The 27,281-nt window shown below is 42.0% G+C and overlaps 1 protein-coding gene across 5 annotated transcripts in view; it reads right to left on the reverse strand.

Annotated features, from left to right (window-relative positions):
* Nucleotides 1-45: 45 nt before the first annotated feature.
* The window catches only part of LOC118220548 (SEC14-like protein 5), a 29,436-nt gene continuing 2,200 nt past the window's right edge, over nucleotides 46-27,281 (reverse strand). The window contains exons 2-17 of one of the 5 annotated variants that reach the window (XM_035404376.1): nucleotides 26,858-26,923; nucleotides 26,705-26,774; nucleotides 15,643-15,792; nucleotides 14,949-15,080; nucleotides 12,366-12,494; nucleotides 9,912-10,122; nucleotides 7,731-7,843; nucleotides 6,951-6,980; nucleotides 5,111-5,389; nucleotides 4,843-4,913; nucleotides 4,538-4,709; nucleotides 4,210-4,344; nucleotides 3,855-3,992; nucleotides 3,315-3,554; nucleotides 2,528-2,706; nucleotides 46-1,933 (exon numbers count right to left, since the gene is read on the reverse strand). In XM_035404376.1, the coding sequence (XP_035260267.1) occupies nucleotides 1,828-1,933; nucleotides 2,528-2,706; nucleotides 3,315-3,554; nucleotides 3,855-3,992; nucleotides 4,210-4,344; nucleotides 4,538-4,709; nucleotides 4,843-4,913; nucleotides 5,111-5,389; nucleotides 6,951-6,980; nucleotides 7,731-7,843; nucleotides 9,912-10,122; nucleotides 12,366-12,494; nucleotides 14,949-15,080; nucleotides 15,643-15,792; nucleotides 26,705-26,767 (2,148 nt within the window). In that variant the 5' untranslated portion in view covers nucleotides 26,768-26,774; nucleotides 26,858-26,923 and the 3' untranslated portion in view covers nucleotides 46-1,827. The remainder of the gene's footprint in view (nucleotides 1,934-2,527; nucleotides 2,707-3,314; nucleotides 3,555-3,854; nucleotides 3,993-4,209; nucleotides 4,345-4,537; nucleotides 4,710-4,842; nucleotides 4,914-5,110; nucleotides 5,390-6,950; nucleotides 6,981-7,730; nucleotides 7,844-9,911; nucleotides 10,123-12,365; nucleotides 12,495-14,948; nucleotides 15,081-15,642; nucleotides 15,793-26,704; nucleotides 26,775-26,857; nucleotides 26,924-27,281) is intronic. The other 4 variants (XM_035404377.1, XM_035404375.1, XM_035404379.1 and 1 more) reach the window with 4 other exon arrangements.

Genomic DNA, 27,281 nt, shown 5'->3' on the forward strand with positions numbered 1-27,281 from the left:
TATATTTGAAGATATGACGCCAAACAAAGCAAAACACCAGGTTTCCTTTGCAGTTGTTTATTTTACAGTAATAACATGGACATTTGCCATCCAGTTACATGAATATAGTTCATCTTCCTTTCATAAAATTACTTTTTTAGTTTAAAATGCAGTTTGTAGTAGCTACAGTATAAACTGTGAATGCAATATTAATGGCTTTCAATTTTTCTATGGATATTATTTAAAAAATATAGTTCTCCCAAGACAGTATATAATTTTTAAAATGAATAACTACGTACTGTCACTTCTGCCAGTTACCCTGTCAACAGTGGAAATAATCACATTTACAGTCTTCATATTAACTTTAGAAAACTCCCTGTATTCATCTTCAACTTTCTTCCATTTTAAAATGTGTAAATAGTTTTGTGAAAAGAGCCTTAAAAATTAAGCAAAATATTTACCCTCAAATGTGCTTTTTTTGTTTTCTAGTTTCTCAGTATTATCTGAATTCTTTCAATAAAATCTAAATCCCTCTATTTGGTAAGAGGCTCATTCTAATTAATGGCTGTTTTAACTTCAAATCAAAATGGAGTTTTAAGGCAGTAAATAATTAAAGCCTCTTGGCTCAGAAGTTGACTTTACATCAGTGCATCGACTGTGCTTCCTCAGTATTGCTGATATAAAAAGCCCTTGAGTAATCAAAAGGTCCTTAGTCTTGAAGCTTCCCTTTCAGTCACATTCTATTCTCCTGAACACTACAGCATTAAAACAAATATGGCTTTAAATTACACAGAAAATTGAAATCTATTTACAGATTATAGCCCTGTGCTAATTAAGGTTGCACAGTTTGGGATGCTGTGCTATGCAGGTTTCAGTGTTGTGTCCCACAGGGTTCCTGCAGTTTCTCTAGGACATGCACTTAAGAACAGAACTGCGCCGAGAACATGCCGGAACGCGATGCCTGTGCTTTTTCGAAAGGAGCCAGGCTCTTCAGTTTCGTTTTAAAACAAATGAAACGTGGAAATGGGAGGTCTTAGCAGCAACTACAGGAGGACTACAGTGGTCACCCATGCACATCACCTCTATTGCATTGTTAGATGGACATATGAACCAAGAGTTAATTAGTATAGGCATCAGAGAACGTTTCAGTTGCATGAAAATTGCTCTTGCGGTGGCCCTATTCGCAGTGGCCATATTTGTTAAGCCCATAGAAAAATATGTACAGCAATCGCTGCAGCTGAATGCACATTATAATCAAGACACAGTACCTTTTCTCTGTCCCCTTTGAGGTGAGAAATGTATGCCTTATTTTTCTACGTTATCTTCAAACATTTAAAAAACATTGTAGCTCAAATGCATACTTACAATACCTGGACTGTTCATAGTAGCATACGGTTTTCCACTTGTGGTTATCTAGCCCTTCTTATATGTTTTGTTGATATCTGTAGGAGTATGTATGCATATATAACGTGTCAATATTATGTACTGTGCCCAGTGAAGGTTCCGATATAGGACCTATATGTAAAATATATAAAACCTTCATATACACTACTTAATCAAATTCTTACGTCAATGACATAGAATGTCATAGGCTATGCTAAATTTCCATCTATCAAATATTCCATTTCCATTACATTCTGATTCATATTGATGGAGAAGGATATTTCATAACTGTGCTAATGATGTAATGTAATTATGAAGGACACTTTACAGAAAATTCTAGTGAAAGTTGTTGGTTTGGGTGGATTTCTGTATGCGGTCTGTGTATCGGTCTGTCTGATTGAATATCTTGAATATTTGTTTGTGCCCATTGTGGCTCATAGTGAAGCTGCCCCAGGTCCTGAGGGACTATCTGGAGATGAGGGAGCTGCTCTGTGATTGGCTGGAGGATGTGGTTCCAGCGCTTAGTTGAGAGAAACCGCTGTGACAGGACTCCAGGCTCGTCATGGAACCCCTGCGTGACACACAAACGCACAGAGCTCAACCACAGGCACTTTCTCAGATCTGTCCTCAACAAAGTCAAAGCAGTGTAGTATTTGTGACTAAAGGGTTTTAAGTTACAAACTCTTGGTAGTCCATTCTCATTTGAAAGAACCTTCGCAACGCCTGGACACCAGAAGATTCCTAATATTCCTTAATAGCAGACAATTAATATTTACTGCCACTGCTAAAATAAAAAGTGCTTCTTTATAGCCAGATAATGCTATACTAAGTGTAAACCAGTGAATACCAGTATGCACAGAGCTAGAATCACTTTGCATGGAATTTCATAATTATAACATGTAATTTTTTCCCCAAAACAGTAATACACCTGCAATACAACAGCAATGTACTTATTTTGGAATCAAAAATTTATAGTGGCAGGTAAATACTCTAATCTTTCATCAATATCAATGATGCTGAAAATAATTATGTGCACAGACAAGTATAGTCTTAATAGTACTGCTGCAACTAGCAAACATCATCTAAAGTATGTTCTAATTTCAGCAAGGAATGCATAAAATGGCTGAAAACTGTGTAGGACTAGATGGGTCACTGAAGGCCCTACCTAAAGTCCTCGGACGCCAGCACCTCGGTGTAGTACATGACCTTGCACTTGTGGGAGGAGACTTGCAGTGAGGCCAGCACGTCATCCACACGGGGCAGGGCGGTGCCAGTGTTGGAGACGTGACCCGTCACCTTCCACTGCAGGATGTACAGGCCGGGCCAGCGGGTAATGTGAGAGCCCTGTGGAGAGCAGACAGGTCCACGCTGTAACTGTCATACTCACTAATGCTGTCACTTCCTCACTACCACATCCATATCAATGACTTCATAGCTCTAGCTAGCTATCAGTTGTACTTTTAGATCACATATTCATAAGAACAGTCTAAAAACATAACCTAATTTACCTAAACTAATATTTCTACTTCTGACCCCAAGTGTACACATTCAGTGGTCACTTTATTTGGTACACCTGATCGCTAACGCAAATTGCCTGCTCCTCCAAACGGAATCATGTGGCTGCTACTGAAAATGTAAAGCTTACAGACATGATGGAGAGGTTTAGTTGTTCAATTAAACATCAGAATGGGCAAGATGCGTGGTCTAAGCAATTCTGACTATGGTATGAGTATTGTTGCCAGATGTAATGGTTCTAGCATCTCAGAAACAGCTGCCCTCCTGTGAGTTTCATGCACTACAGTCTCTAGAGTTTACCTAGAGTGGAGCGCTAAACTAAAAACATCCAGTGAGCAGCAGTTCTGTGGGCGGAAACACCTTATTAGTGAGAGGTCAAAGGAGAACTGACAAACTCGTTCAAGGCCACACATGCTGAAATAACTGTTTATACAGACCTGGATGCTCTCTCCCTCTCGGCACATTAGGGGAGACTCCACCATGCTGTAGTCCACACCCAGCACCCAGCTCCTCTCTATAAGCTGGACGTTGTTGACTCCGGGCGCTGAGGTTGCCGGATCTTTCTTGGCCGTCTGTGGGGACCTTTTGGAGTGGAAGATGTTGAACACCAAGTCTCCTTTCAGGATGTCAAAGTCCCAGGTGATGACAGAGGAGCCCTCCAGGATCTCAATGACAATCTTGTAGGGATCAAAACCATTGTTAATCATTATGCTGTTGCTTCAGTGCATTTTTTGAACATTGCATTACAGCATGAGCATTGCAAAGTGTTTTGCGGGGGCTTGAATGTTCCTTTAGGCAGTGACATCAGACACTTGATAATGATTATATTCTGCCAGAATAATTGCTGTGAAGGTCTTTCATAACGGGGTATGTGAATTGTCAAGTGCCAGATGGATTGCATAACTCAACAGTCCCTTAAAACAGTAAATGTAGGCGCAATTATACAGCTCTGCATCGCTGCTTGATGTGCTTATTACCTCATGAGGAGCTCCTTTAAAGACATGAGCTGATTGGTAGATGGTCTCTGTCCATAGTTTGATATGATCGGAATTTTCCAAGTCTTCCTCAGTTTGATAGAGGGATTTTGGAACCAGGCCACCCTCTGGGACATTGCACTGAAAAGTACAGTCCAGTCAGCAAGGCCAAACAAGCACACATCTTTCATACATTATTACACTAAGCTCCCTTCTGTTGCTTAACAGCGTGAAAAACAATTGTCCAGGAAAGGTCAAAGTGTTCATAATTTCCTGTAGACCAAACAGCAGTAACCCAAAAGGTGAAAAAATATCGTCCTTTCTATTTTTATAAATGTGATAAAGTAAAGTAGCTTACCAGACAATCTCCCCCGAGAAAGTCAGGGATAATCTCTTTGTCGATGTAATCTACGAGTCCTCCCACTCCCTGATAATTGTTGCCGCTGTAGACGAGGAATTTCTGCCGCGTGTTATCATTTATGAATGGACTGACCTAGACAGACAGGACAGAGGCAGTGTGTTTAGTTCAATGTTGTACCAGCCGCAGAGCTCTCCAAATGACCTATTTTATTACAGATAATAATTCTTTCATATATCTGGATTTGTTCAAGTCACAAGCAGCGCTAATCAGTAGTGCTAATACATCAGCGTTTGTAACGTGTTGAAGATGCAGGTGCCATACGCACCAGAGTCCAGAGCACAGGGAAGACGCGCGGGGCTCGCACTATCAGCAGCCTGCCCAGAGTCTCGGGGTAGTTGGCCTCCACCACCTCGATGATTCGCAGGAGGGCCTTCACCCCTGGCCTCCACAGGTGCCTCATGTTCAAGCCCTCGAGGTCCACCAGGCACGTCCAAGACCTGGTGGGAAAGCACAAGCCATCAAACGTCCGACTGCGTGAAGTCAGCAACTTCAAACTTGGAATCGCTTCGTCACGAAAAGCAAAATGTAAGTATTTGGGGAATTGGAAAATGATCATGAGGGGGTACTGACGTGATGGGTCTTCCAAATATCTTGGTGTTCTCTTCGCATCTTTTTTGCCCCTCCTCATTAATAGACAAAACCTACCAAAAATAAAAAATCAAGGAAATACACATTTTTGCACTGATTTTGATTGTTTATGTTCACAAATACAAGATTTCAGTTCCAGGCAGAACTCAATTGACCAAACTCTGTTAACAACAAATACATAACGACATGATGTTGATCCAGTCTCCTTGTATCTGAGGCCCCAGGACATGGGCTGTGGCGGAGTACCCACGTGTCTGAGCAGGGCCTCCTCTCCCAGCGCCTTCACCAGGCCCTTGGTGTCCATCTGGCCCAGGCGCAGGATGTAGAGCGGCCGCCCGTTTCTGTCGTGGAAGTGCCAGCCGCCGGCGTAGTACTCCTCCAGGAAGGCGGGCGGCCTCCACGTCTCCAGGATGTAGTCCACCTGGTACTGCTTCCTCCAGGTGAGCGACTGGCACAGCATCTCCCGCGCCTTGTCCATGTTGAAGTCCCGAGCGCGCAGGAAGCGCAGGATGTGCTCGTCCTTAGGGATCTGACGGAAGGGGGAAAGAGGGGGGTGTACAGTGCGCGGCTACCCAAAGCGCCCAGGACCGATCCAGAAAACCAATGAGAGAAATCACCGCAAACATTAGTAGCCATGTAAAATACAGGTTTTATGAATGAGTGCCGTGTCATGTTGTAAACAGTGGCTTGTTTTCAACATGTCGCTCTTATTACTGATAGATGTCTGTGGTCATGCAAGTAAATCAAAGCAAAAGGTCTAGGAAAAGGTCGTTACTGAGAGGCAGGAAGCTAATGTGCAGAAAGTTGTAGGTTATTTTGAAAACGCTAACACCATTCTCATGTTTCTTCATGCAAACAGCAGCGATTGTATATTGAAAGGCATTCTGCAGGGGACTGGCTGTGCCTCTGGTAAAACCCTGATATTGTATCCTTGATTCTGATGTTAGGCTAGCCAGTTTTATGCAGTGAAATGCTTCTGATTGATAATGTTACTTGGAATGCATTTGATCTGTTTTATGTGATTGAAAGCTGCAAAATTGGCTATAAATAAAGCATGGTGGGACTTCCAAAAATGAAAAAGAAGTGACTATGAATTAAGCAATTTTTGGAAATTTCTATGTTTTTATATCTGTAGCAATAGCCTGTGCTTCTTTTAAATGCACTGTGAGAATGGTGCATTTAAATATCAGGAAGGAGTCCTTTAGGAACTGGCAGCCTGGATTAATGCAGATGTGATGAACTGCTAGCCATGGAAACCAGCTGGCTCAAGCTCTTTGGTGAGATTGGACTGATTCCAAAGAAGAAACGTATCGCTGGCTATTGCTATAGTGAGAACATATAAATATCCTTAGATTTAGCTGTGGAAATAGAATCTGCAAGGAGGTACTTTTTTCACTGAAAGGAAATGAATGATCTACGGCTTACCTACACTTAATGTGCCCCCTCAAGACAGTAAAGAATAGCCTTGTCCGCTGCACTCACAACCAATGGTATCCTCTTTCTTTTCTCCAGTAACAGGATAACCATTTGTACATTTTCATTACTCCCTGCACATCCAATTTTGGCTCTAACACTTGGCTCCTGCTTTCACACATTATTTAATTATGGAAATCAATAGGATTGTGGTAAAATGCAGTATGTACTGTATGTAACTGCAGATGTACCGTTCCGCTACTGTCTCTCAATCCTGTTACAGCTTGAGACAAAATCCCACAATTTCACAAATACTCCCTAAAAAACAGTTATCATTCCTGACATTATTTTTTCACTGTGTCATCATATATGAAATTCAAACCCTGTCCCATGGTTTGTGACTAGTAATTACATACTGATGTTAATAATATTCAGAGGCAGGAATAATACAACTCAAATAAAAGATGTTTTGAATGCTGCCAAGCTTACAGTAACCCTGAGCCACTATGTCATTATGCAAATTAGGAACAACAGAGCTTATGTGTGCCTCACAGCATTGCCTACACCGATTATACACACATGGTAAGCTCTGGTCCTGGTGATTTGTCTGCTAGTGGTTCCTCCTCAGATCTATACAGGTTATCCACATGTCTCACGCAGCATGCATTACTCTTTACCTTCTCTGCTTTCCATTCACCAGCTTCTGACTACAGAAAAGAGAAATTGTTTTCATAGAGTTAAGCCACTAATACTAATACAGCTCCTATTGCCTGAAAAGGCAAAGATATTACATTCTTCAGTTCAGTCACTCCCTCTGAACTTTCACATGTTGAAGTTGGTTATCAGGGTATTAGTCCATGCATATGGAGAGGACAGCTCACTTCAGGGTGTTTTTAAAGCTATGTTAAGCATCCCTGGGTATGACAAGGATTTAACATTTAACTGAACGAAATAATGGTTAGAGGGAAACTTACATATTTAAATGCAACCGAATGTGCACTTATTGTAAGTTGCTGTTAGCACTAAATGCATAATGTGGAGTGATGATTAAAGCGTACACATTATCTACGCCAGGGCTACCCAATCCAGTTCCTGGAGATCTACTGTCCTGTGGGTTTTCACTCCAACCCTAACAAAACACACCTTATTCAACAGCTAGAGCTTGCAGAGCTGCTAATTAGAAGAATCAGGTATGCTAAATTAAGGTTGAAATGAAAACCTACAGGACGGTAGATCTCCAGGAACAGGGTTGGGCAGCCCTGATCTACGCCCACACAAAGGTACATTGTTTGTTGTTTTCACACACAGAACGCACCTTATAATGGCTGTGGGCATTTTGGACAAGTCACATAAATTTGCTTTTCAGTACACGTAATAGAAATGTAAGATCTGACAAAAAGGATAAACGTAGTTGTGAAGATATGTTTCAATTCAGACCTGAAACTTGAAGGACATACCTTTCCCTTGTGTGTCTCCTGCAGCCACTGCCTCAGTTGAATCAGACAGCTCTCCTGCATTGGTGTCAGTTGTCCAAGGTAGCGCTCAATGTAATCGGCATCTAACTTGTCTGCTAAAAGATTGCAACAACAAACTACAGTCACTTATCTCTTCAAATCAAATCACGTCTCTCACCTTTGTACAGTCACGTGAGTCACAATAGTAGTGCTCTGTTTGGAAGACACGCTATTTTTTTTTTTCTGGGTGATCCGCTGGAGTTCATTTGTGAGGTACCTTTTCCTCGCTGTGACCTTCTGATAACGTACGACAGGATCGGAAGATTACAGCCAAAACGTGGGGGTCACAGTGAGGGAATGGCACCTCACCAGCAGGCACCCCTGTCGGAGTGTATCATTTTCATATATCCTCTTCTCAGCAGACAGTGTACTTTGACCGCTGGAATGGGCTGGAGTGTGATGTTTTGCTGTAACGCACTCTTGTCCAATAGTATATTGATTTGTTTGGCTGAGTGTAGGGAAAAACAGGGTTACTGTTACACTGATCTTATAGCATGAGATACGGGATCTCAACATGCTTCTGATTGGAAAGCAAGTGGAAGAGTTACAGTTAACACTGTTATGTGCAGATAAACACAACCACATACGCAAAACAAACTAAACAGCCAGACATACTCAGGAACACAATACAAATAACAGATACACTGAGGAACACATTATCATATCAAATCACATGGATGAACACCGGGAGACGCAGAGGCATTACAAGACACAGCGATGCTGCTAATTCAGCGTTCTGCAGGGTGATTTCATTTCTCATTACAGTGCAGACTGAAGCAGTGTCTGGATTATACAGTTCTCCAGCAGACTGTTCAATTTCAACAGAGATCCGAGTGGTTGTCACAACACCTCTGCTCTTGTAGATCTTGGGAAAAACAGAGAGTGACTTGGCACAGAAGCTGTGGAGGAAGTGCATTTGATGGAAATTATGTGAAACTCTTACTTAGGTCTGTCCTAATTTCCTCTCGCTACTGGTATTATTGTTGATGTTAGTAACATAGTTGTGTTTTAAGTCTCTGCCCCCTTCAAAGATTTGTCCTCTGAAGTTAAAACTGCTGTTTCAGCACATCTGTGTACTTGGAGAAAGCTGCTCCCTATCTGCCTAATAAATAGCAGCATGCACTGAGCTTACATAACCTGAGAATGTAGGTCTCGGTCCGGCTCCCAGCGTCCTCTGTCTGTCACCAGCAGCAGCTGTCAACGGCTCTGTGGTCAATGTCAGTGAGAGGCCTGAAGACCAGTTATTCCGCAAGGCCCTGTGCTGTGGGATTGCCCAATGACCAATGAGACCATCGTCCCTGCAGTTTTCCTAGTTTTCGTTCTGTTAACACTCCGGTTTTCATATAATCATCACCCAGTAATGACTTTAAGTGTATGTATAAGGTAAAGGTCATAGTCACATGACCCACTATATGAACTGCACAATAAATTAAACAAATATAGTTTGAATCAATTTTAAATCACACGGCAATTTCTGTTTAAATAATACCGCCATGCTGATGAGCCTGTTGTAGAGTAGGCCTTGTGAGTCATACACAAAGACTGTTCCTGCCTTGTGTACAGTGAAAGTAATACAGTATGGAAGACTGATGACAATCATTGAGCGCAGCTTCACATGAAATGAAGGTTTCAAACTGGACATACCGTGTAGTTTTTAAGTATCTGGACAGTGACACTTTTTTTTTTGTTATTTTGGCGAAGTTATGCAGCACCTTGGATTTGAAATGAAACAATACTGCTTTCAGTTTTTTGTGGAGGGGGGGGGGGGGAGTGATTCCTGCTGAGCCTGTTAAGGTCCTTTTTCTACTTCCCACAAACTTCAATGGAGGCAGATGAATGGGAGAAACTACAGCCTCACATAACCCTGTTTAAATCTGCAATGAGGGCCTCCCATCATGACAGTCTTCAGTTATGATGCACACACTGTATTTCATTTGGTATGCTGCTTTCATTAAATTGGTGTTAATCAGTGTAGGTGCCCTTTAACAACAAAAAAGTAGGACCTAAAATAAAGTTGAATGTAAGCCTCGGCAGAAATGTGGCACTGGTGCTCAGGGGATATGTCTGCTCTGCTCGTCACAGATTTCACAGCTCGCTCGCTCCATTACTGTCAGCACCGCTCACCGTCTGGCGTGGTCGGCCCCGCGGCGCCACTAAGGCTGCTGGTAGCGTCTTTGGTGCTGCTCTGAGTGAGGGAGTCCAGGTCCAGCCTGGGGGTGCAGGGCAGGGTCACGGGCTTGATCAGGGCTCGCTTCTCTGGTGGGACCCAGCGAGGAATCTCTGTGATCCCCTCCGCTATCAGCTCGTTCAGATAATACTCAATCACCTCTTTGCCCTGAAAGGGGGAAAAAAATACAGCAAGGAGAGCTGATGTTAAATGTGATGAGATTGGAGGTTACCTGTGGTATTAAATATTATTGAAAAATAAACCTTCTCAATGAGAGATGAGGCTAAATGTAAAGAGAGGCTTGCGATAATAATCCAATCTGGGGACCTTTGGTAATCAATGACACTCCAAAGACAAGCGGTTACGGTCTTTGCAAACATGGAGCGTTAAGGCGTTCAGTGTCTTTTTTTGGTCATGCCCCGTTCCCCTGGCCTGCCCCACTGCAGACAGAGAGGATCTGCAGTAGAGAGTGATTAAATGAGCAGGACGACTGGCTCGCTGCCACGGTGCGTTTTGCACAATTAAAACTGTCAGCTGAATAATGGGAAGGTCTGCAGTCCATTTCACCTGCACTGACCTGCTCATATTGCAGCAGAGTGCTTGAGTTGTCAAAATCTTCACTGGTTCTCAACAAAAAGCAGGACAGCAGTCTGTCTGACATTACTCCCTTTACTAATGGTCCTGTCAGATACTCAGAGTAATGCTGCTGCGGTATGCTAGCGGTGCTTTGAACTAGGTGCTCAAGGGTAGAGCCCTAGAGCACCTATTATAGGCTATACTGTTGCTCCTTATTGGTCCACCATGTCCCTCCTACTGATGAGCCAATAATAAAACAGTTCATACAAAATAGTCTCAAAATTCTTCAAAAACTGCTTGTCTCTTCATTTTCTCTAATAGAATGTATTACGCCGCTGAGCTAGGAGAGGGCAGGAGGTTAATCAGGTTTGCAGGGGAACGATGGGAGGGAGGGAGGGCAGACAGGCACGCCAATGGCCCACATACTCCCCACTGCTGCTGCACTGGGTCAGCAGTGTTCGCCTCTGAGGCCGAGACAGCACAAGGTATGACGCACTGCAGCCAGATGTGAGCACTGTGCAGTCCCTGTGCAGACGAGGACTGCGGTCCCCCAGCCTTTTTGTTCCGCAAACAAACAGGCACAAACATGCAAGAGGAACATCCTGCATTAGCCACACTGGGGCTTACTCTAACCACTTATTCCATTAAAAAAACAATACAGTGGCTCAGAAATGACATCTACGTATCATACAATACATATCACTAGCCAGTTGCTTGGGGCGCTAAAGGTTTGCCGGTTAAAGCTTTGGTGTTAAAGCTCTGACAGTGTGATATGTAATAGCGACTGAAGAACAAAGTGGGCTCTGTGCATGTTGGCGTAGCTGAGGGGCTCTGTTGCAGCGCTCCACGGCAGGGCCTCTGGGGTACAGCAGGGTGTCACACGCTATCAGAGCACGGCTGTGACACAGGCCTGGTGAGCCTGAGCATGCTGTCCAGAATCAGCGGAATGTAGCGCTATCGAGATCACAGCAGATCAAAGCGCAGCCAGCAGGGTCAGGGGCAAAGTCGCGTGACTCCTCCTCCCATAAGGCAGTGGAAAGCACTATGGCGTTTATACAATATGCTTACATTTGCCTTACTGACCTCTGCAGATTTATCTTCACAAAAACCCATAATTTTGAAAACCTCCCTGTTTTTTAATTGACTTCAAACATTTTGTATACTAGCTGAAAACGTGCATAATAATACTCAGAGAGCACCTTAACTGCAGGATTCTATTTTTGGCCTTTGCAAAATATTCTGTATGCCATTTGAAATGTTTAGTATTGTCTAGCCGCATGAGCCAGGCACTGTGCTTGATGATAAGCCGGCTACAGTGATATTGTGAAAAATGTTTTGTGTGCAGTTTGTTGGCCACAAAGGTCTCTGATCTGCCAATTTATCCGCAGTGATTTTCTCATCACCCTCACTAAATTGTCTCGCGCATGAGACAGATGCTGCTTTTGTGTTCAAATGCTTCATTTCATCTTCCATAATAGACAATAAAAGACATCACCAAACAATATAGCATTTTCTGGCCAACTGTTGGCAAAATGCAAACCATGGGCCACACTTGTTAAATCAAACCTGTGCTAGAGTTGAATCAAATAGCTCTTCAGAGATGCCCATATTTGTCTTCTTTAGTGAGAACCATGCACAGCCAGCAGATACACAGCCAATAAACATGAATGAACATTCAGGCGGTGAGACAAGTGAGACACAGGAGGAGGTGCTTTCTGGGAACTCTAAATGGAATCCAATGGAAATGCTAAAGTTGCTATCAGATAGTAAGCCACAGTCCTGCCATCTGAGAATGAGACGAGGTGTTTAATATTGCAAAATAACAGGATTGTTACCCGCTTGATATTGGCAGTGTACTGTTTCATTGCAATCTTCTCCACGGTGTTTTCAAACCCGAAGAAGGATTTGATATCTAGGGAGGCAGACTGCTCAAAACATGTCCAATCTTCATTCTCTGGATGAACCTGTAAAAGACAGTGGGCATACAGACCTTAAAAAAGGTTCTTGTTTTAGAGACCACTGTAACACAGAACAGAATATTTTCATGATATCTAGTTCTATATACCCCAAATGTCAACAGCACTGATCAGTTCTGATGAGGAACAGCGTCATTTAATTGACTTTTCAGAGATCAGTGGTACAGTGCGTCCCCCTAACATTCACAAACAGTGTTCTTTTGTAAATGCGTTCATCTAAATGTGACAAATACATTTAAAGAGTGATCCCACTTTTAACATGCTTATGTATGGTGAGAGACTAAAAGGAGTTTAAGACGATGTTGCCCTGCAGGTCTACAAAAGGCAACAGCTGGGCAGCCTGGAATACATGAGGCTGTCTACTTCTTGAAGGCATGTCATTTATCAAAGTCAGAGACACACACACACACACTTTACATAAGACTGCAGCGTACAGATGCCGTCTTTGCATCTGCCTACAAAATTACAGCCACAGCTCCTCTCTCTGCTGGATGTGATGTTCCACTTGTCACACAAATGGCTACAGCAACAACAGCAGGGGAGGGAGGTGTCATTTATATAATCTGTGTGCTGGTCATGGGTCTCTCATTACCTAATTGCATACTGGCAAATTTCTGGGTACACGCTGTGTACATCGAGAGAATCCAAGTGGAGTGAGGGCAAAACTATGCTATTTTTAAAAACCGAGTTGACAGAGACGGTATGTGCTATAGCCAATTGCTCAACCAACGATCTGCTACCAGTGTTCTACTTTTCAAATAGGGTTTATTAGCTGTGTTTGGTGTTAGACTTATGGACCCGTTATGAGCTCACTGAAGCTCATTGCTATTTAATATCTAACAACTACACATTTTCAACATAAAGGATGCTTGCTGTCTGGTAGTTTTAATTTAACCTGTTTCTGAGCTCTATTTATTTTTTGCACCTCTTGCTTTCACACCCTTCCGCTGAACCAGCGTTTATGTCCGGCCACCAATCTTTTAATAAGACAGGGATTTTTTGGGAAATGGAACAGGTCCTGTAACAGCGTGACACATTCTTATTGCACTGTCCCAGAAACATGCATTTGGGATTGGCTCCAGTTTAGAACGTTACTCAGTTGTTGGAGCAGGGGCATTTTTTAAAATCTGAAACTAACAACAGGATTAGAAGTGCCACAGTATGTCTTCAGAAGAAGCAGGCAGACACATTGGTTTAAGAGCACTATTGCAGGTGCCTCCTAATTTGCAGCAGAAAATGAGATGATTACTACAGCTCTCTGTGGTCTCTTTAGTCAGCATTCTTTTTCAGCATCTCTGCATTGTCGCAGCTGTGCTGTAACCCCCCGCTCAACACACACATCCCTACGCATTAAAAAAGTGCACAACTTAGGTGAGAACAGCACAGATCCATCACAACCATTATAACACTGTCACACCCCAGTGTGGCACCCCTGGGAGGGAGATGTGGCAGTTCCGGAAGTGCACTGTTGGTTGCCACAGAGACAGAGAGAAAGCGTGCACCCGCACCAACATAAAATTAAATAAATCTAACACCTTCACCCTGCTCCTTCACAGCTTCTGGGCAAAAAAAAATTAACTAAAACAACAAACTAAAATAACAAAGATGAAAGAAAGCAAAACTGAGCGACAACTTTTTAGCTCGCTGCTCACAGCTGACCCGCTTTTCAGCTGACCAGCTCCTCCTGCTTTTCAGCGGCGGTTCCCTTTGTTTTGTGCTGGAGTAAACTCAACTCAAAAACTCACTCTCCCAGTCTTGTGGAGAAGAATACACATTTAAGCACCTGGGCTATCAAGCTAACGCAACCCAGGTGCGTGTGCTCTCTTCACTGGTAGGTGTGGCCGAGGCTAATCTATTCCAACAAACTGAATGCTACAAACACCTATTTGTTTACTTGGCCAAAGTAATGGTGGACCTGATGTTCCTGAATCTAAAAATACTGGGCCTCATTCACGAAACATGTATGATCATATCTGATTGTAAACTGTGGGTAAGAATGTTTACAAGAACATATTGGAATTCATAATTCTTTTCTTATCTGTATTTGTTCATGGCGGTTTCCTTATGCTAATCACATTAACACTTAAAATTTGCAAACATTCAGAATTCATCATCTCATACACCTGTTATATGCACAAAACAAAGGTCTGCACATGTGTCATAAACCCCCTATTAGTTATTCATAGGAAAATCTTTAAGAACAAAAGTAAGAATAATTTAGGAAAGGTTTTGTGAATGAGGCCCATTGTCTGAAGCCAATTCCATGACATACTATAATATTGTATTTTGATGTTTGCATCATTGAATAAAACAAGCAACAGAAACTTAATTGGCAAAAGCTATTAATGAAGCTCAGCATGTGCAGTATAATACACTGAAATACTGTAGACATAATCAATGAAGCAAACTAAAGTCAGGGCGCATGTGTGCAGACACACTCACGCTGTAGCTGCACGTCTCGATGACCGTCACCCGGCTGGCGAAGGTCTCGTTGTGGGCCTCGATAAGCAGCGTCCGGTCCTTCCAGTTGAGAGTATTCTTCTGAATGAAGTAAACGTATTCTACTCCTGCAATCTGTGAAGGGAGGTGGTTCAGTGGAGTGCAGTTTCAAAATCTGCAGTCTCATGCCACAGACTCAACTGCTGTTGCCAATGAAATTAATTCAGTTGATAAAAAGTTTGGATCTAATTGTTTTCAGTAAAGAGTTCCCAACTTCCCACTAGCTTATGCACAGAAGTATTCTTAACTGAATGCTACAGATATACATATCAGTGTAATTTGTCTATTACCGACTATTCCAAAGTGAAAGGGAAGAAAGTGAATCTGAATTTAAGATATTAGATAATATTACATATACAATGAATGCAGATAACATCATTTATACGATGAATACAGAAAGAATAGCTACTTTACATTTAAATCTATGATTTATTCCTCATTAAGGCCTGAGGTATCAGCCTGATCCTTATTCATAAGCAGAAGGACCCGAAGGAGGCACCATCTCCTGCTTCTCTAAATGCCGTTACTGATGGCCCCTCACCAGTCAAGTGCCACAATCAGCCTCTGAATGTCAGAGCACTTGTGGTTTCCGTGCTCTTGGGACAGTGTGGTTTCCCCAGCGGGACAGCCCCCTCACCTTTTTGAGGAGTCGTGGTGCGTCCACGTTGAGCTTGCAGCTGCGCTCGATGACGTGCAGGGACCCGTCTTCGCTGGTGACATCGCTGAGCACCTCGCTGCCCAGGAAGACGGGGATCTGTGGGCAGGTGGGGAAGCGCTTCTCGTACGCCTGAGAAAAAGGACAGATGCCCGTCAAACAGTCTCCGACACAACCGGCAGCTTGTGCAGCCTTGCACATGACTGTCTGCAGCCACAGACCACCTTCAGTCTCTGTGACATGACCTGGCTCTCCCAAAGACCTCTACTATGCTTTCCATGTAATATGCTTTTTAATATAGATAATATGCTTTATTGATGTGGCTCATGCATCGTCTGCGGCATTGAACAGCTAAATGGACTGTTTCTCTTCTTGCCTGCTTCTTAAATATCAACAGTATGTTAAAAACTGTTCTGCTTTTGAGAACTAAATGGGAACTCTGTTTCCATGTCACCAATGGTCCACATAAAACCCAAGAGAGCTAAAATTAATCTTTATTCAAAGGGAGATATTTTGGATGCTAACACACTTTGGTTGTTTCAAGTTATGAGGGAGAGAGCACAATAACAAATACAAGTGCACAAGAAAAGCTATTTAAAACATAATTGATGAGCAGTAGCCAAAAAAATACTGTCTTGTTAATATTTCACGATGTGTAGTACAGGTTATTGTTTTGAGTTCTGCCGTGCTATATTGGGTGCAGCCTTTTTCCTAAACAATGGCTCACTTGCAGTTTAGCGTCACGAGTTCATTACGCTTTGCGGCCAGTGACGCGAGTGAGAACACCTGATAACCAGGCACACGGCGCGACATCGCTGATCACGTTCCATGGTCAGCTAAAACGTCTGAGGTTTTCAGCTTCCTTACTAGCGTAATATCTGCACAACTGAATGCTTCCATTCCATTCACTGGGTTGATACAGATTGTGTTGTTATGGACATTGAATAGCACTAATTAGATCAGGTTTTTTTTTTTTTTACCAACCAATGGAAGACATGGCTTTAGCAGCACTGCAGAAATACCTCTCCAAATTTCTCATGCAAGTGTATGAAAAACCACAAAGCACAACTTCAAGGTCAGGTATTCTAGTCTGCCCTTGTATGGCATCACTTCCTCATACAGCGAGCAGCTCCCATTGGTGGTGTTGCAGTGCCTCAGCTCTTTCCTCACGCGTGCCCTTGGTTTTTGATAGATCTGGGTCACAGAGCAGCTAAAGGAGAGGGGAATTGCAGTAGGTCTGCGCCTTTTGTTTGTGACAGCAGCCATCCTCCCAGAACAGGAACAGCTCCTCTCCCAGGAACCAGTAGCATGTTGTGCTGGGAAATGAGGTGCCGAGAAGCTCATTAAAATCTGCGAGAGCCTCCTGCAGAACTGGCCTTGATGCAGCGGTCTCTATGGCAACCATGGTGTTAATGCAGCCTGGGTGTTTAACCATGAGGGGGGATGTTGCGATTGCAGGGCGCTGAGAGACGTACAGCAGAAGGCCATCTCTCCTCGGGCTAATTTACAGCCCCCACACCGCTGCTCAGCGCAGCCATAAACGCCGGGCCGACCCCGGGGATGACACAACCGATGAGTTTCGGCGGCAACGCCCACGTGATCCGCGCTGCGGCAACGGGGGGGGCCGCCTCCTACGCCAATCGGGTTGCTGTGATCGATGTGTCAGCCGCCTGAAAAACGGCAGCGCACAGACAAGTCACCCGCTCCTCACGACAGCCCCTCCCCCTCCTTCTGTGTCACCATGCCCACCCTCTCCCTCTAGGAAGGTGAGCTGTGACCCAGAGAAGAGTTTGCTCTAAATCGCTCCTGAGAGAGAAGGCACAATGGCACAGTCTCACACACACTGCGGCGCTGTGTTTGGTGAAATGTCTTCCTTTCCTGATGGAGGGAAAGCGCACATTTTTCCCCAGTGTGGTTTAGAACTCAGCTCAGAAAACCCAGGCTCATCTCCCACACAGATATGCACCCAGTCTACAATGCACCCTCCTCTAATAGTGTTGGCTAAACCTGTGCTGAAGCTTGGCACTTGGTAAATGCTCCAGTCCCTGCCAATCACACAATGCTCTCAGTGTGAGAACCTAAATCCAGACAGGGATGGGAACACGGACCAGGGGGCAGAGCCGCAAAGTGCTGGGATGCTTCCGATGACACGAATGAGTCCACAGCTTGCGTTAATGTCACTGCCTGACAGATTTTACACTGAGGAGGAGTTTTAAAAAAAAACAACACCGCATGCTCCTTCCCACATGCTGCTATAATTAGGAAAGATGATACATGTAACCCCTGAAAATGATACGGCTGACATCACTGTAGGCTGCACTGGAGCTCACCAAAGCCCCATAGAGAGCAGTGGAGCCTGAGAACAGTGCTCTTCAGACGGCTTGTGCTCGCTATCAGTCCGCTGGATACCGGAGAGATCACGTGACATTTCCTAGCAAGGTTCACACTTTTATTTTGGTAAGCCTCTGACAGGTTTTTTCCTTATTTCTCAGCCTTATAATGGCTTCCTTGACATTCATTGGTGCAACTCTGGTCCTCATGTTGACAGACACCAATGGCAATCAAAAGCCTAGAATCAAGACTAGATGCTGAAAGCTATCTTATACCTGCACTAAGGAAGCAATTGAACACACCTGACTAATTAGAAACACTTGTGAAGTCATTTGTCCCAAATGTTATGATGCCTTGAAATGGAGGGGGGACTGTGTATAAAAGGTTCTGTAATTTCTACACGGTAAAACCAAAATGCATTAAAATGCATTAAAAATAGAAGCTGAGTGTGCACTTTCTAAAAGTACAGAGCCAAATCTATGAAAAATATGTCTTTTCCCAAAGCATTATGGAGCTCACTGTATATATAATTGCCTTTGTGGTATAAATAAAAGTCATATTATAAGTATAATCTATTGTGTATATTGTTTAAAATGTGTATGGAAGACTTCTACAGCATATCCCGAGTTACAAAATTCTATATAAACACAGGAAATAGTCTCCTCTATCCACTGATGACACTGATAGTGTTTAGAGTGTATTCATGATAAGGCTGACAGGTCAGTATGCTTTTCTTCCAGTTTCACTTATTATAGTCACACATTTAAATTTGAGGTATATCTATAAAAGTACTTTAGTACTTTATCTCATCAGAGACCTTTCTCCCAGAAAAAAATTCAGTGAAACTCATGAGATTTCGCACTCAATTACTGGGCTATATATACTCCCATCGACAGATAAAGCATCATTAAGAGAGGCAAATGTTAAGACTATGCAGAGCTGATGAACCAGTTCCTCACAAGATCATAAATGTGTCAATACCCATCAAACAGACATATTTAAAAAATTTGCTTTGTAGAAGATGGTAAATGTACTGACTGCTTTTGCCCATCACTTCTACTGATGGGACCCAACTTACTGTGCCTCCCAGTATAAATGCACTTTCCCAATAAAAACAAAAAAAATACATTTACATTTTGGGGATCAACGATCAATTTAAAGGCTGATAAAAAATAACAAACAAAGCAACAGGGGGAACAATGCCTGGGATGGAACCTACAAACAAAAACAGCATTTTGTCTTAGAAATTATTCAATAAATTGAACCTGTGACACACTGTGTGCACTCCCTCCACTGCATTGACTCCTGTTTTATGGTGCTGCGTCTCATCCTGATTAGATTGCCATGGTCCATTAATGGATAGCACACAGGTTGACAAGTCCAGAACCTGACACTGGAAAAGAAAAATTAAACTCTTTTCACTCTGCCAGATGAGAAATATAGCCACATTTTAATTAAGCCAGTATACTATAAAGGGGTTAGAGGAAGAAGGGGGGGGGGGGGCAGGGCTTGTAAATAGAGTAGATGCTCCAATGTAGGCTCCAATTCTAAAAAAATGAATATTCCATCTGCCTAGCATCATAACATAAGCCTTATATGTAATAAATATCCCATGCTAATGTTCTCCTCTGCATTAGAGTGCAATGGTTACTGCCTGAGAGATTTTCCTAATGAAAAACTGAAATGCATCTACTCTCTTTCAGGTGAACAGCATTCCTTTCTGGAAGCTAAATAATCATCTGAAATTCAATCTCTCAAGTTTACATTTCATGTAACCAGTTTGACACCAAGCAGTAATTTCCCTAAGGGTATCTTCAAAAGGTCATTTTTATAGTCATTTAAAATTTTTTGAATTTTTCAACCACCCCCAATACTATTTTTGTGCAATCATAAATTATTTATACTCCCCTGACTGAAATGCAGAAGTGGGCAGACAATACAATGTGTTGTAAGAAACAAGCACTAACTATTTAACAACTTTCATTACAATTTGACAAAAGGCACATTTTACAATGTGGACACACCTACCAACACCGAATATATCGACCTAGTTATAAACTCAAAGTTCCAGCAGGCCTCAGTGTCTGCATGCTCCAACCAACCATGCAATACACTAACTGATTTCATTAATCAGTTAACTTTCTGGACAAAGGAAGTAAAATACTGTAATTACTGAAATCTGGTGGTGTAGTGCATGGTTGGAGCAAATACCTGCAGACACTGTGGCCTGCAGGACCTTGAGTTCAGTAGGCCTGGCATGAACCATTAACTGTAAATTTGGCATAAGAGCAGACCTGGGCCAGAATAGTTGCATTTGAAATTTTATTTTTGTGAATATCATTTGAAAGAGTTATTTGTTTTAATATTCAAACACTGATTTTATTTTACGTAGTTTAAAAACAAAATAAGGCAAGACCATTTTAATAGATAAACTGATATGAAAGAATATATTTGAAGAAATACATTCAGTTGTTCTTGAAAAGTTAATGAGTGAAATTACTTCATTATGGTTGAGAAGAATTCGAAATGAGGAGCAGGAAAGTTAACAAGAACAAGTTTGAACACCTGTTTAGAATTCAGGATAATAATTTAGCAGTTAAATGCTAAATGCAGCTAATAGTAGCCTGCTTTATAAATAGTTAAATTTTTGCTTTCAAATAATTTGAAATAATGACATTTTCAGGACTGTGCATTAGTAACAGAGTTAGAGCTACTTACTGAGACTGATATTCCAATGTTTTCAATCACGTATAAATGTGATTTCATTAAATAGTTACGTTCTAAAATATAGTTAAATGCAAAAGTATTGGGGTAGTCACACAATTTTATGTTTTGGCTCTGAAATCCAGCACATTTAATTTGAAAATTAAATAACGAGTATGGGGTTAAAGTGCAGACTGTCAGCTTTAATTGGGAGATAGTTGCAAGCAACACGCTCGGAATTATCTCATCGCGACCCATTAAACCCAATGGCGCAGATATTGCTTCATAGTTTCAAACCGCTTGCCAAAACGGCTGTTTTGCGTCCTGCGACTTGGGTTACAACAGTGAATATGTACGGATTACTGGATGTGCCGATAGCAACCACCCTTTCTCATATTAACCCCAAATACGCAAGACAGGACACTTAAACAGTATGCTAGCAAATTTATGTGAGGTTCCATTCATTTATATGGGGTGGTCGATACATGTCCCCTTAGCAACCAAAAGCTAGCGCTGGGCCACCTCTGACTTATTTGCCGGCACTGAAAAAATTGTGAAAGCACTGAAAAAATAACCACTGGAGGATAACAAGGACATTTTTTCCTACATAACTAGGTACAGGTTGTCACCGATATTTCGCCTATTTCATGTATAGTTGCAAATCTGTTTACGTAACTTAGCTAACGTTAGCTGGAACATTATTTCACTATATATTATTATATTAATAATAATTAGTTGGCCATGAACATCAATAGAGAATACATTGCGAATGTTTATTTAAACTGTAAAATCTATCTAACTTAACGTTAGATAGTTAAATCTACCTTTTTTCTTGTTCTCCGGTAACGTAATCCTATACGTAATCCGGTAACGTATATCCCCTGCCCTGGTTGTCTGCCTGCCTGAGGAGAAAATACTGTACTTGCGCTGTTGTTTATTTGGTTGTCATGACACATGTGATCCGGTCGACCAATGGTGTAACTTCATCACTCTGTCACTCAGTCACTCAATCACAGACATTCACGTTTGTAGGGCTGGCCCCGCTGTTGCGGTCCAGCAAAAAACCATTTCTATATGGACCTCGCTGTGTGCCCGGTGGCATTGTCATGCTGACATAGGAAAAGGCCTTCCCCGAACTGTTGTGGAAACACAGAATCATCTAGAATGTGATTGTATGCTGTAGCATTGAGATTTGCATTCACTGGAACCAAAGGGCCTAGCCCAAACCATGAAAAACAGCCCCAGAACAAAGGGTGTTCAGACACTTTTAGTCATACAGTGTATTTTACTTTAAACTTTTCACTTCATTCTATCGGATGAAAGCTTTCCATGCCAGTGCAATGCTGTTAGTGAAGTATTGGAACCACCCGGTGAAATGTACGTTCAGCTACAGTACTTGTCCTGGGGACGTATGTAGAACAAGCTGTAGGACGATGATTGTATGAGAAGACTTTAGAATATGCCAGCAATGTGCAGCACATGCCCTGAACGGCTGCTGTTGTAGGCTGACTTCAGGGAATGTGCACCCACACAGACATAGATTTCATAGCTCTCTCTCTTGATCTGAAGGAGGGAGCAGCAGTAACAAGCTAGGCACAAGGGGAAAACTCAGAAACTCAGTAACACAACACTGTCCATCAAACAGCACAACATAGCTTTTCCTGGAGCTACAGTTCCTTACCCTACGATTGCAGGGACATTCACTGAAGTGGATTTCCATGAGCAAGAATATCTAGTCAGGTATCTGCCCCATTTGGAAGCAAAAGTACACTGTCCACAATTAAACCATGCTACGACAGGCATGTTCTGGTTTAAAAGAAGGTCAAATCTCTGGAGATTAACACAAGGCCAAAATTATTTGGTGAATTAAACAGAAAGTGAATTAGTAAGATCAATGGAATAGAAATATCAAAATTAAATGAAACCCACTGGCAAAAATAATTATATGTAGAGCTGACTACAATTTAGAATTCAAAATCCAGGCATCAACTCTCTCAATGTTTGAATGAAACCTATGAGCAAGTTTAGTAGAAAATGTAGTATATTTCCTGGGTCTGTCCTCCATAATAGCCAAAACCCCCCTATTTATCTCATACCCTATTGTTCTTTATCAGCTTTTGAAAGTATAAAAGACACTAGTCTGAAATTACGCAGGGTGTATCCTGGATACATTTTGAAACTACATCTTTGACTAAATGTATCTGACATGCTATTGGTCTCCAGATCTGTGCTTGTTATCTTGGCAAGAGGCCAGACAAATCCTTGTCCAGATGTTTTCTACAAGAAAATGCTGAATACCACACATAGCAAAAAGTAATCTGTCTAAGAGTTATTTCAGGTGACCCAAGGTACTGCTATGGATGCAAGTTTTGTTACCCTATTTTACCTACTGCAGTATGTGTACTGTACCATTTAGAAACAGTTGCAGGACTGACATCAGTTGGTATATGTAGAAAATATAGAAATATACAGAAATATAAAAATTATCTTTGATTTATTCGAATTTACAAACAGAGTGACAGAGTAGAATATACTGTATCCTGAACTCATGTAAATAAGAACAGCCATGTTTCTCCTCAACTCAGCCAATATTTTAAACAATTTCAACATTTCATATTGTACAGAACTCTAGAATTGCAAAACTGGTTCTGTATGACACATATGTAGGCATGGTAATTCCTCAGATGGAAGGCTGGTAGTGCAGAGGCAATAATCACATAAGAAAAGAAACAATAAAAGATCCATCCATCCATCCATTATCTATACCCAATTATTCCTGATCAGGGTCACAGGGAGTGCTGGAGCCTATCCCAGCAGGCATTGGGCGAGAGGCAGGAAACAATAAAATATCATAAAGGCTAAAAATCATTGATTCTGAACAAAGATAGAAGCTGTTATATGTGCCCTCACCTACATTATTAATCTGATGCACTGTTCTGCAGATTACTTTACATATCATCATAAAGCAGTTTTCTTCCTTTGTTAATGAGACAAAGACTTTCATTTAGGGGAAGAGCCAAAACAAATCTATAATACACTTTATGGATTATTTCATGTGGCAGATTTTCCTGCATTCAGAGATTAAGGCCCGCACATTCCTGCAATAATCTGCAGGGAAGATATTTCTAACAATGGGATTTTCCACAGATGCAGTTCAGCCTCCTGAGTTAAACATGGATCTTCGATTGACAGTATTCATCTATCATAGTATCGACAACATTGACAAATCTCAAAGGATGAACATTAAAATATTTTCACCACTTATTCCTGTTTTAAATTTAGTATTTTTTTTTAGCAACTCCTAGTAGGTCTGACAGGTCCAGTATAGCCTACCTCTGTTGCTCTATTGTACAGTCCTTTTATTTCCCGAATGATCTACATTCAATTCACCTGCTTAATTTCAAAATAGTCTGTCATTGAAGCTTGGCAATTATACCCTTATATGCAGGGTGTGGACCTTTTTTCATTTGTCCAAATGGCTCCTTATAACTCTGCCAATAGTGGGTTCTACATCATGTTCTCCAGCTAACAGCTTTGTGTACATCGTGTTCACCGCATACAGGTCCTCCTGTCTATAGCTGGGGGGAGGGTAACATGAGCTACACCAGCAGACAGCTCCTACCACAGCACCCTTAATTAAAACACAACCTGATCTCTTCCCTGACATTCGAGCCACATTGGCCATAGATAAGCAAAACCTCACTGCCTAAACCTGATCCCCTAAATAACATTTGGCCATATTACCCAAGTCCCCATGTGAACTGTCTGTTCACTCTGTGATCTGACACACAGGAAATTACATCGTGGCAGACAACAGCTTCCTGTCCTTTGTGAGTCACCAGACAACATCGAACGTAACCATACCATCCCAGTGCAAACCCACGGTGATACCACCTCGCCTCAGCCACACCAGGAGCCGCAGGCACAGGCAGGAGGAACACACAGTACTGGGGTATTTTTAGGGGCAATATCCTGAATAATTATCCTTTCCATCCAGATGAGGGTCTGGTATTAAAGGCAGTGTAAAATCTTCACACCCTCCACTTCTGGCGGTTAGCGACTACACCCCCGTGTCTGTCCTTCCTCCCTCTGGGCTCCGACCCCATGCCACACTGCGGCACAACACTGGATGACATTTTCCCTTCACTCTCTCTCTCAGCTCAGAGCAGCTGCCATTTCCCTAATTCACTCTTCTGTGCCGCTCTGTGTGTTGTACAGGTTGTAAAATGGGGTGAAAACATATTTGCCATTCATCTTACTCGTTTGACTTACATAATCAGACGGCTTACAGAATGGCAGACATACCTAAAATAGGTCCCACCTCTAAAAAAGACAGCCACAACAACTCAGCTTAGCAATGCTGGGTATCAATTTTACACGCTGGAAAGTTCACCAGGATGGTAGCCAAGGAACAGCAGTAAGTGTTATTTTCTTCTTGTAACTCAGTTTGCAAGGCACACAGTGTAGAGTATGATGTGCTCTGTTCAAGGCATTTGATTGTTGTAAAAGAAATACTTAAATCATTTATTTCCCAAAAATTAAAATTATACCTCAGTAAAATTAAGGATTTGACTAAAGCAATTTGTTTTCATTAACACTTCAGGTTCATTAAAGATTTTAAAGCGATTATGATACTTTTTTGTATTATTTGATATGCGTCTACCAACTTATGAGGGAGCAGGCTGTGACTGGTGTCGCTATAGCATTTATGTTAATTGGTTGTTTCCTTTGGGAAAGCAGCGATTTTCTAAGAATGAAGCGTCAGTGCGAGGCGGCATACTCAGAACCACAGACAGCTCCATCGTCTATGCAGCAAAAGGCGTTAAAACCTCTCCTGTCACTTCCTGTGTAAACTTGGAACAGAGACCGCAAGAAACTGACAGCCACCTGGGCGCCGCCATATTCAGATTCATTTCAGTCCAAAGGCGAGTTTCTGCGCAGCATCAGTCCAGACTCATTTGCAGTCAAGGAGGGTTTCAGCAACAGAACAGGATTGCCCACTCGTGACAACCAAAAGGGTCGCATTCAGATTTATGTCCTCTATAATTACCATCGGACGGGGGGCTGCACCAATAAAACCACACACCCTAACTATGCAAGCAAGCCTGATTTATGCCTCAGGCAACACATTCACAAATATATACGGTGCTTTCTCTTTGGACAGCCTGGAAACACCAGATTTACAGAGCATTCACACAATCTAACAGATGAAAGGGAAGTCATTTCCCAGAATATTATATTGTAATCACAAGTGGCAGTAAATTTTCAATTATTTCCCCCGGATATGTCCATCATTCTTGTCAGTAATCTTCATCGATAGTAACCTGTATTACGTAGGGACTACAAGCGAAACAGTGCAGCAAATATTACATATGCAGGTGTATTATATTGGAGGGCTTTTCAGGCACATTGTGCTGTCCCCATTTACATGCAAATACAAGGGAGGATTTTTAATGAGTCCGACCACACATGCTTGACCTTCCTGAATTGCACTAAACCGCATCCTACAGCAGATTACTGGTGCTTGATTTACATGTGTTGCCTGAGTGTTAATAACAGCAGTCAGGCAGCTTTGCTTTTTCTTGTGGAGTAGAGAGCATATGCTGAAAGTGCATGGCACACAGTCAGAAAGAAACATCTCCTGCTGCAGCAAAAGCACTGCACTGCACCTTATGCAGCCCTCTCCAGGGAACGGAGCTCAATCTATAAACACAGCGGCCATCTGTGTGCATGTCTGTGCACATGCTTGTGTGCGTGCATGTGTGCATCTGAGCATGTGTGCATGTGCCAATGTGCAGTGGTGACACTGCATGAACAGCTAGAGTGGCATAAGGCATTATGAAATATGAACAAATATTTCTAATAGCTTTGATGGGAAAAAGCACTTCACATATGCTATCACCTATTCTATATACAGTATGTTGTACAGATAGGTATGAACAGTACAAAGATGAATATACACTTTAAGACAAGCAACCAGCCACATACAGTGTGTTTAGATTGTACTCACCGCCATCACCATTTCGAATGAGTACTTGTAGACTCTAACGGGAGATTGATACTTCTGCACCATTTTTGATCTACAACAAGGAAGAGAAAGCTTTAAATCAGTCAGCATATTTCCTCATTTTTTGATAGCACAAAGAGGAGTCTATAACTTAACTGTTATGGTATTACTGGTTGGGGAAACAGCAAATCCACGTGGCTGAGTCAGTGTAGGAACACTACCCTGTGAGGTTTGAGGAAAAAACAGGCAAGACTCAGATGTCTATCAGGAAATATGCTATTTCCTGATAACATGCTCTCATGTCTATGTAAGCTTCATCTTAAGCTTCAAAATTACACAAAACCTTTGAGATAGATCTGTTATGATAGCACAGAAAAAAAGGATTTTCTGAAAATATAGAAAACTGTCTTTACAGCATGTGTATACTTTCTCTTTCCCTAAAATGTCTGGCTGAATTTTTGGCACTATAAATTGTTTTGATATCATTCTTCTATTAGTATTCCTTAAGTATACAAGCTGTGGTGGCTCCTATTTTGTCTTACAGAGTTTCATGAGCACATAGCACACATTGTATGTAATT

Source organism: Anguilla anguilla, chromosome 2 (assembly GCF_013347855.1).
Source record: "Anguilla anguilla isolate fAngAng1 chromosome 2, fAngAng1.pri, whole genome shotgun sequence".
In the NCBI taxonomy this organism is placed as follows: domain Eukaryota; kingdom Metazoa; phylum Chordata; class Actinopteri; order Anguilliformes; family Anguillidae; genus Anguilla; species Anguilla anguilla.